The following is a 10,213-nucleotide window of genomic DNA, read 5'->3' on the forward strand; positions in this document are numbered from 1 at the left end:
CTCTCGCTCTCTCTCACAGATGCATAGACGAATGGTTTGAAGTAAACAGATCTTGTCCTGAGCATCCCTCAGATTAACGTCAGAGTTTCCTGTTTTGTGTAGGTAACTACTGTCATATAGGTTGCTGTCCCCAAAGACCAATATATAAAGCTGAGTAGCTTTCAATATCTTGCTGTAGCACAACGTGAGTTCTAGTGCTCCAATAACCTTTTGCTCCAGCTACTTTTCCTAATGGTACATTGGCACAATAACTTCTGGGATTGGACACAGTTGTTAAATGTATTTGATTCTTGTACATGCCACTGTCACTGATCCTGTCACTGATGATGGGGATGAATGCTGAATCCTTGCAGCCTGAACCACCTGCTTCCTATTCTTGCCATGGGGATTTTTGTGTCAAGAAATTCCTGCCTCAACTCGATAAACCACCTTTGTTACTACTTTATCCAATTCTGCCTGAGCCATCTTACCATTCTGGGCAGCAGTGGTGGCCCAAGACATTTTGCTGCCTGAAGTGGCATATAAATAAAAGGCGGCCCTGCTATGGCAAACACTTTATAAAGGCATTATCTGCACCATTCAGACACCAGTTCTTACCCTGTGTGTTCCCAGATGTAGCACTTAGCATCTTGGTGCCTAATGCTTAGTATTGACAGTGGTAGGCTGTTTTCACTAGGCATTCACCAATGGCATGCCCTTTGTAGACCAGCAATCGGTGCCATTTGAGATGCTCTTTAAATATTTGTCTCTTAGCATTTTCAGTTCTGACTTGCTGGAACTAGACATGTTACTATTCAGTAACATCTTTTTAATGACTTTCTCCCGACAAGGAAAAAATATTGTGTGTCATATTTCAGGCATTTTTTAAAAAAACATGAAAACCACAACTCTGTTAGAGCAGGGTAGAAGGGGCAGCAATGCTTTCTAAACTTCTTGTTTTTAAATGCCTGCTGGCATTTGTGTCAAGTTATTTGAGTTGGTGCACAATACAAATAACTCGCAGGTACCAGGAAGGCTTTCCTCTCCACACGCACCCTGAACAGCAGCCCTCACATGCTGTATCAAAAATTGCTCTTGAAGCATGATTAATTTTTCAGAATTTTTTGTGTGTGTCCCACAATGAATGTCTGTTTAATGGAAATGCAAAGTGAAAAGTCTCACTGTGCCCATAGTGTTACTCCTTGATTGTTAATCATCAAAGCCTTGATCAAAGAAGGCCCTTTCTTTTTCCTTTCTCCCCCCCCCCCTTTTATACTATTTACCAGGTTTCATCTACTATTTCTGCATTCTTCAGTCATCTTAGAAACCACAATACAGATGTGTTGGGAGAGGGGAGGAGTTATGGCGCTGAATCATGGGTACCGCTACTTAAAAATACTCCCTGTGCCTCAAGCCATTTCTGTTGTTAACAAGTTAATACCGTATTGAAGTACTAGTGCATTGTGACAAAAGGTGGCGGCGGCAATTGTGGCTCAATTCACACATAATGCTAAGCCAAACTATGGCTTGGCATGAACAAGCAAGCATGCAGGTGCATGTTTAGAAAATCACAGCCTCTTTGCTCTTCAGCCAGTCCTGCTGCTGCTGTACTTCCAGAAGGTGAACCATGGTTTGGCTTAGCTATATGTGCAAGCCCAGGCTTGTAGTTGGTCTTGGTCCAAACAAACCATGAACGGTAAGCTGAGAGCTAACTGGTTACACCTTGTGTTTGCTTGGATCAAGACAAACTACAAGTCTGGGCTCACATATAGCACTAACATGGCAGCTGCTGGACCAGCCGGAGGGACAAATTTGCTAAATTTGCACCAACTCATTTGGGCAGAATTCGGCTTGGTCATTACTTGCAGAGCAGGTTTCTCTCCTGCCCTCTCCTGCTTAGGTAGTCCAAGAACAAAAGAAGAAGTTTTCATGCCCAAATGAGTTATGGAGCTCACTACTTTTTGGCCAAGCCCAGAGACATCATATGGGCTCTGAGAAAATCGTGGGCAATAGTGGGAAGAATTTGCATGGCTGCTTCCCTCTTATTTTTCCTTCCTCCCGCCATCACGTGAAACGCAGAAGGGTTTGGCTTCCTGTTGCTCTGTATGTAGAACGGGGGTACCACATCTTGGTGGTAAATTATGGGAAATGCCAAGAGGAAAGGATTCCTTCTCAAAATCCCCAATACAACACTGTTACAGGATAAATACAAGTGAATAGTTTTCTCGGTATCAGCTGGTGCTTATGGCTATTTATACGCACAAGGGCAATTTATTTTTAAGTGGTGTCCAGAGAGACTCATACTTTCTCCCCCCGCCCCCCAAAACTGCTGTTTATAGAACACACTCCACTTCCAAGAAAGTTAACTTCCTTCTCTGTGAATTTCTTTCTAGTCTCTCACACTGATCATCACATGTAAAGGATTTGGCGTTCCATCTTCAGATGCCGATGTGAGCCCAGACTTCTGTTTACTTTGTACCAGAAAGTTAAGAGGGAGATGGAACATGACACGGGACAAATGATGCGAAGCTGGAAGCTCAGTGCACAGACACTCAGCCTAAAGGAGACACAGGGATTCTTGAAAATGCTGCACATCCTGGAAAAGTCCTTTTCCCACAGACTTTATGGACAACATTTTGTATCTACAGGCCAAAGTTGCTAACTTTCATTTTAATTTTAATTTTTTTTAAAGAAAACTGTCTACAGAAGCAGTTTGTTCTCACAATCTTTCTTCAATGGAAGCTGTGTGCTCCGGATCAAGACTCTGGGACATTGTACAAGGAAAATGCCATTTTGGAGTTGGAATCCGCCCCACTCCCACTGTGTACCATGAGCTTGGGATTGGGGGTAAAGACAATCTATGAAGTACATACAGTTAAGCAGTGTGAACTTCCTCATGAAATTTTGCACCCTTTATGCTGTTCACATTTTTTCTGTGAAAGAATGCAACATTCCTTGACTTAGGTTTTTGTTTTGTTTTTTAAGTAAAGCTTTGCCAGTGTGCAGCCCAAAGAGCAAAATGTAATCAAGGGAGATCATTAATTGACGTCGTTGATCAGGCTATAGAGTTAATTGAAATCCGCATACTGTACTGTGTTCATTTCTAATTTATACTAAAATTCACCTTTACTGCTTGTGGATATCAATGCAGCAGCAAAACTAAAAAAAAGAAAAGAGAGAGCATAATTTAGCAGCTATGCAATATTTTTTTAAAAAATTATAGGGAAATAAGAATTACCATCTCTCAAGTGCTGCCAGTTAAGGTAATTTAACGGGTATTTTTTAAACATGTTTCAGGTAGTTATTTTCTTGTACTACTTTAATCTCCAGCCTGTTTCTCTCTAGCTGAGTAGTCAGAAAGGCAGACAAAGTGAGGCATTTCATGGGGATGGGACCTGGATTGACTTTTGTGTGGTTTTTTTAATTATTATTCAAGGTTGTCTCAGTGGCAGATCATAGTAGTTCATGTTCAGTGCTGTTAGCCAGGCTTTTGACAGTAGCTATAATTCTGTACGCAGTTGCTCATCCTTCATCCCATTGATATAAATGGGTTTAAACATACATAACTGTGAGCATAGGTTGGAAGGAACCACCTCTATTTCTTGAACCAATAGAACTTTACACTACTGTGGCTTACCATAAATTGAAAAATGAGGGGTATGGGATAGGGCAAGGAAGAAGCTCACTAAGTAAAATTGTGAGCTGTTAATAATATATCTGTTTCCACAAAAAAGGGACCCATTTTGGAAGCTGTTAATAGTACCTTGTAAAGTTTGTAACAAAAGCGTTGAATAAAGGTGATTGACACTTTTCACATGTTTATATAGCAAGAAACAAGATGTATTTCACATTATTTCGTTCTTAAGAATTAAATGAAGCTTCTGTTAATACCCCCCCCCCCAAAAAAGTGGCAAATGGAGAAGGGTTAAGTAGCCCACTTCTATGTCTGCCCTGCAAATGTCTCCCTCACCCCACTTTGCACCTTCAAGGCCAACCTGTCCTTGCCACCCAATACCTACTTCTGTCAAATGAAAGGAAGCAATATGGTGGTTTCTTGTAGCTTTAGGATTTTGGATAGAGAGAAAAGAGCGTGGAATGGAGTTTTATTAGCCTGTAGGCAGCCTGTTACTCCTTTCTGGTATCTCAAGTTCTTTTTACCTTCTGACAGTAAAGACTTGCATTCATTGGCTCTAAATTATGTATCCATCTCATGTAACAGCACTGTATTGTACCATTCAGGGACTTTCCCTCCTTTTGAACTTAAATCAGATTTTTCTGCTGCAGCTGTTGGGATTCAATGATTTTTTTCCAGGGATCATCACTGCTGGTACCAGATGCTGAGGTTGGGACAATATAAGCAAGGCAGTAATTTAAATGTAAATGTACTTCTGATTTTCTGCACTAACTTTTCATTCTCCACCTTTCCCAGTGTCCTGTTGGTACTTTACATTTTTAAATGTACATGTAACACTGGTATACAGGAGCTCTTAGGAGGAAGAGTTAATCAATGTACAGTGGAACCTCTGGTTAAGAACTTAATTCGTTCCGGAGGTCCGTTCTTAACCTGAAACTGTTCTTAACCTGAGATACCACTTTAGCTAATTGGGGCTCCTGCTGCCGCCGCTCCGCCAGAGCACAAATTCTGTTCTCATCTTCAAGCAAAGTTCTTAACCCAAGGTACTATTTCTGAGTTAGCGGAGTCTGTAACCTGAAGCATTTGTAACCTGAAGCGTCTGTAACCCGAGGTACCACTGTACCTATTCATAGATCAGGGAGCCAGGATTGGCTGTGACTCTTGAGCAACCTGGAGTTTGATTCCATGTAATTTGTAAATGGCCCTGGAATGTGAATATTTCAGACTGGGCACTTTTCAATTGGGTTTCTTCACATGTCTATTAATTGAAGTACCTTTTTTCCTTTGAGACCTCAAAAGCTTTTATTCCATTCCTTACAAAGAAAAAGCAGGTGGTTGCAGAAATATATGTTTATATTGCTTGTTTTACTCCAGTACACTAAAGAAAAGAAAAGGAAGAAACCTGTATTTTACTGTCATTTGTTCCCTTGCCTGGTTTTGAGCCAGAGTGGGATTTTCCAGATACGATTTTGCTTTGTCAAGCAGACATGCTGGTATGGAAAGTCCCCACTCTGCATTGCCAATGAGCTAATCTCAGTGCTGATCTTCTTGATAGCATAACTTGCTATTTATACTTCCTTGTCTTAGACTTTAAGCTTCAAATCTCTTTCCTCCTTACTTCCTCCTTCTAAGTCATTGCACACTGCAGTCTTGAGCCTTATTCTGCCCTGCCTCTTTTATTTGAGCAAACTCTTTTGTTGACCTCAATTAGCACTCCATTATACAGATCTCGCCAGAGGAGGAGCTTTTTCAATCATTTTGGCCCAACCACTTCCTTGTGTCCAGTAGGAGTAGCTTTCTTTAGATGGCTCTGGCTTCTGATCCAGCCCTGTGCAATGAAACTGAAAAGCTCCAAAGTGCAGCCAGCCAGGTTCTTTTCTTAAGTACGGTGTCTGCTCTGAGTTCTGCTGGATATATTGAAAAGACAGAAGTGCATTGTTCTAAATTAACTCAGTCAGGAGGCCAAATTTGTGGTTGCAGTTCAGAAGCAGAACAATGTAAAGTTGCTGCTGTTGGAAAATTCTCGGGCTGCTGGAAGGCATTCTCTAGAGTACATTGGTATGTTTCGTGCCACAGTGGTGGAAACTGTAAAAGTGATGCAAAGCAGTGCTAAAGACTCAAAGCTGCTCGTGTGTCCAGGATTTATTTGGAAAATTGTCTTGCTTTTGGTACTACTTTTTTGAGTCTCTGAGTTGCCAATAGGCAAGACTCCCTATCTGTTTGAAAGAAGTGGCATCAATGATGTGCAGACTTTGCTTGCTGTCAGTCTAGTTCTTTATATATGTGGCATTTGTTTAAATGTTTCAGATGTTGCTTCAGCAAAGATTTTGCCTTGCATTCCAGCCTGCAAACATGAATTGCCAGATTTGTTGACTACAATATTAGTTGACTGATTGATGGAGGTAAATGCTAGATCTACTCGAACAAGCGTTTAGCAGAGGTGCAGAGGGTTAAGGGTACTGTTGCTCATTTTTGAGGCTATTTTTGGTTCTGGAGTGTGATAGGGGGGAAAGGGAATTTTTTTAAAAAAGATGGCCTTCTAATAAGTCGAGGCTTTTTAAATGAAGTAGTTGGTTACTTTGCACTTCCCTTAAACATCTCAAAAGATACCCAATACTGAATTTTTCATTTATCCAGATTCTTTGGATTTATCAGTCAGAAGGCATCAATCAACTAGCAAACTGCTTGCCCTTGTTCCTACACACGGCGGCATTTGAAAGAGATGCAGAATGAATCCTCATTGAATCCTTTTCGTTAGGCAAAACATTTGCACTTTTTCTCTTTTAAGTGTTGTCAGTGGCAAAGTATTGTTCATGCAAGCTGCAAAAGTTGGCTCCTTCACAAATTATATGGTCTGTGGTTTCAAACCAAAAACCTTCAGGGAATCCTTTTTCTGTTTTCTCCCCCCCTTCCCCCCTCCTTTGCCACCAAGGAGCCACTGTGCCTTGGAAAGAATTCTGGAAGAGTGTACTAAGACAGTTCACATGAGGTACTGGCCAGTCTCATCAGGCCTCGCCACACCTTCTGACAAACTGTGGGAATGTCCTCTAACACACCCAGAACTTCATGGTAGGCCAGGATTTATAGTGGGTGGTAATAGTGTCTGAACAGAAAACTTCTCTGCCCTTATCTTCTCATTGTAGAACATCTAACAGACTTCCCAGTATTTTCTGAAGCATAGCATGCAAACCACCAGGATAAGGGGTGCACTCATCAAACAGGGACTGAAAATATTTTATTTTGGTGTATGAAGCAAGATTGCACCTCCCACCATCTCCCCAGCTTTGAGAAGATGCAAGAATAATTTGAAGAATGGCGAGGGGGGAACTAAGCAGTTAGAAGGCACATTTGAGCATAGTTAAGTTGGAAGCAGGGACCCAGGTGGCGCTGTGGTTAAACCACTGAGCCTAGGGCTCGCTGATCAGAAGGTCGGCGGTTCGAATCCCTGTGACGGGGTGAGCTCCCGTTGCTCGGTCCCATCTCCTGCCAACCTAGCAGTTCGAAAGCACGTCAAAATGAAAGTAGATAAATAGGAACCGCTACAGCGGGAAGGTAAACGGCGTTTCCATGTGCTGCTCTGGTTTGCCAGAAGCGGCTTTGTCATGCTGACCACATGACCTGGAAGCTATACGCCGGCTCCCTCAGCCAATAATGCGAGATGAGCGCGCAACCCCAGAGTCGGTCACGACTGGACCTAATGGTCAGGGGTCCCTTTACCTTTACCTAAGTTGGAAGCAACGATTCAGAACTATCTGTACTGACCAGAGTGTGTGCTCTTCATTTTTTTTTTTTAAAGAGATTTTTATTAATTTTTCAAACAAGAAATACACAAACAAGACATATAGTATAACACTGTCCCTTCATTTTCCCTCCACCCACCGGTCCACTTCTGCCACCAGTAGGGCCCGTGTGCTTTAGGAAACAAAGGGGTCCAATTGTGAGTTGAGTTCTGCTTCCCCCCTCCCTCCTCCCTCCATATCCCCCCCCTGCCACTGAGAGAACAGGTAGGAAGGAGTTATGGGGATCTGCATCCCCCAACTCTTTCATAATCATATTAATAAACCTAGAAGAAGAAAAAAGAGAAAGAAAGAAAGGAAAAAAGAACAAAACAAAAACAAAAAGAAAATTGGGAAGAGTTCAAACTTCCCAGTTCTTATTATTTTGACATCTTAATTGCGACTCCCTCGGTTGTCTTCCTCATGGTTTTCCTTGCAAATTCTAATTACTTGTGGCGAATTTTCCAACTCAGCTTCAAATCTTAATCTTGTAATATTAACTCAATCCTCCTCCTTTTTCATGCTGCCCTCCCACAGGTCCCCTCCTGCCACAAGAGGTGCCTGCAGGATACAGCACTTCCAAGGTTCCATTTCCTCCTCACCCCTCTGGGCACCCCCTGCCACTGAGTGCCTCAGAGTAAGGAGAGGGGGGCAGGCAGCTTTCTGCCTAAACACCTCACTTAACCTGCAATAATTTACAGTAACTTAAAAATTCTTTCCAAGCCATTCTTATACTCCCTTAAGGAAACATAACACTTTTTTCCCTTTCTTTTTTACATTCCATCTCTTCTCCCTAAGTCTTTTCCCCCCAATTGGTTCAGCATTTCCATTGTCATGCCAAGATTTCGAAGACCGTCTTTCAGAAACCAAAACAATACCTTTTAACTAAAGTTTTTACCCCACACCCATTCTTTCCCAAGTCCATCTCCAGGCCTTTGCCCCCCCCTGCCCCTGTCCTTCCCATCCCTCAAACACCCCACTCCACATTTTAACCCCTCCAGGAGCTTCAAATCCATTAAACTTTAAGTCCCTTAGTCTCTCATCTTCTTGTTCTGGTTGTTTTTCTTCCTTTTGGAAGTCATATTTTGCTTCATCCCAAACAAATTTGTCACAGTCCAAGTCCTCTTCCAGTTGTTTCTCCTCACACACAGTTTCAGAATCAGCAGTCTCCAAATTTAGATTTAAATTATCCTCTAAGTCCTGGACTTGGACTTCAATCTCAACTGGTGGTAAGTTGGGATGATGCCATTCCTTGTAGAAATCTTCCCATGACAGCAAGTAGTTCAGTACAGTCTCCTGGAAGGCTCGAGACAGCTTTGTTTTCATACCTCTCGTAACCGCAGATAAACAGGGGGTAGGGAACAATGGGTACTGGAAAATTCCTCTCTCAGACGATCGACTCCATTTTGGCTGTTCTTTTTCTTGATTCTTAACTCAGTCCCAAATCCATTCTTACTTCCAATTTAAATAGTTCTTTCACTTTTACCAACAATTTTTCCTGTTCACAGCAATGCAATCCATCCACCCGGTCTTTTGACAGTTTGACAGCTTTTGACAGCTGTCAAAACACTCTTCCCCTTAAAGCCGCTGTACCTCAAGGGGTGCCGGACTCGGGGGCTGAGATGGTTCCAAAAAGTCTTTTTTCCCTCTCAGGACCACAGTTTCAAATTCTTTCGTTTTTCAGCTTTGGATTTTTTTTTTTTCCCAAACGCCTCCCAGTTTCCCATTAGGAAGAGACCGGCTTCCGTTTCTTTAAGTCTCTCCTATTTTCCAATCAGCAAATTTAGGATCCCGATCAAAGTTCCACTTACTTCTTTAGGAATCTTTAGTATCTAATCGGAAGAATCCGCCGCTTGCCGGGTCAGGACTCGGAGCTTCGCTTTCCGGAGGTAAGATGTGGCCCAAAATGGCTCCCGCGGTTCAACCCCACCGGCTCACGATCGCTCTATTGAGCTCTCGGGCGGCGGGGGATCCGCCAAACGGAGCAGCCGCTGGACGCCTGAGTCATCGGAACTCTCGATCCGATGCTTTTACGGGGAGTCCGCTCGCTCTGCGGACTTCCCCCCCCCTCCGAGAAGCCAGGGACCTCGGCACGCGAAGTCCCTGCGTCCTTCTCACCGCCGCGACGAACCGGAAGTGCTCTTCAAACCATTAGATTCACGCTATGAATCAGCTGTTTGGACTAACTCATTTCCACAAGACGTAGATGGAACTGTGAGCAGGACACATCTTAACGTTTGGTAGTGGCAGTGGGCAAGAAGTCTTCCTTCCTTACCCTGCTAATAAACCAGAATGCAATTAGTGATGTCTAATGTAACACGTTTCAAACTTTTTTAATTGAGCTGTACGGTTGGGGAAATGAGGATGTTTTAAAAGGTTCATCATGTACTTGGTCTGCCACTAAATGATCATTGATTCCCCCCCCCCCTTTTTAACTGATCTAGGTTGTATGTTTTAACATTCCATTTGTGTAAAATAATGTAAAACAAAAAGTTAATTAAAAAAAATTGAAGCACACTTTCCATTATGGCTGGGTGTCTTCTGGGCTTTTTAAAACAGGAAACTGAACTCTCTGATTTTCTATTGTGTTTCTGGATTTTTGCTGTTAGAAAAACATGTAATGAAGGAAAAGTGGGGTGTATCTTCAGCTGCGCCCCAATTAATTCTCGTCCCTATTCACCAGCTGCTATGGGGCAATGGCTTAGTTGTAATTACTATTACTGTATGATTATTTATTAAATTTGTATACCTCACTATACCGACAGGTCTCAGGGCAGCTCACAACATAAAAGCACAATATAAAAACACAAAATGCATAATAAAA

General features: G+C 42.4%; 1 protein-coding gene across 2 annotated transcripts in view; it reads left to right on the forward strand.

Moving 5' to 3' along the window:
* The window catches only part of ZNRF2 (zinc and ring finger 2), a 60,595-nt gene extending 50,689 nt beyond the window's left edge, over positions 1–9,906 (forward strand). The window contains exons 4-5 of one of the 2 annotated variants that reach the window (XM_035128889.2): positions 20–102; positions 2,373–9,906. In XM_035128889.2, coding sequence (XP_034984780.1) covers positions 20–77 — 58 coding nt within the window. In that variant the 3' untranslated portion in view covers positions 78–102; positions 2,373–9,906. The remainder of the gene's footprint in view (positions 1–19; positions 103–2,372) is intronic. The other variant, XM_035128888.2, reaches the window with a different exon arrangement.
* Positions 9,907–10,213: the final 307 nt, after the last annotated feature.

The sequence above is a fragment of the Zootoca vivipara genome, chromosome 12, assembly GCF_963506605.1.
Source record: "Zootoca vivipara chromosome 12, rZooViv1.1, whole genome shotgun sequence".
In the NCBI taxonomy this organism is placed as follows: domain Eukaryota; kingdom Metazoa; phylum Chordata; class Lepidosauria; order Squamata; family Lacertidae; genus Zootoca; species Zootoca vivipara.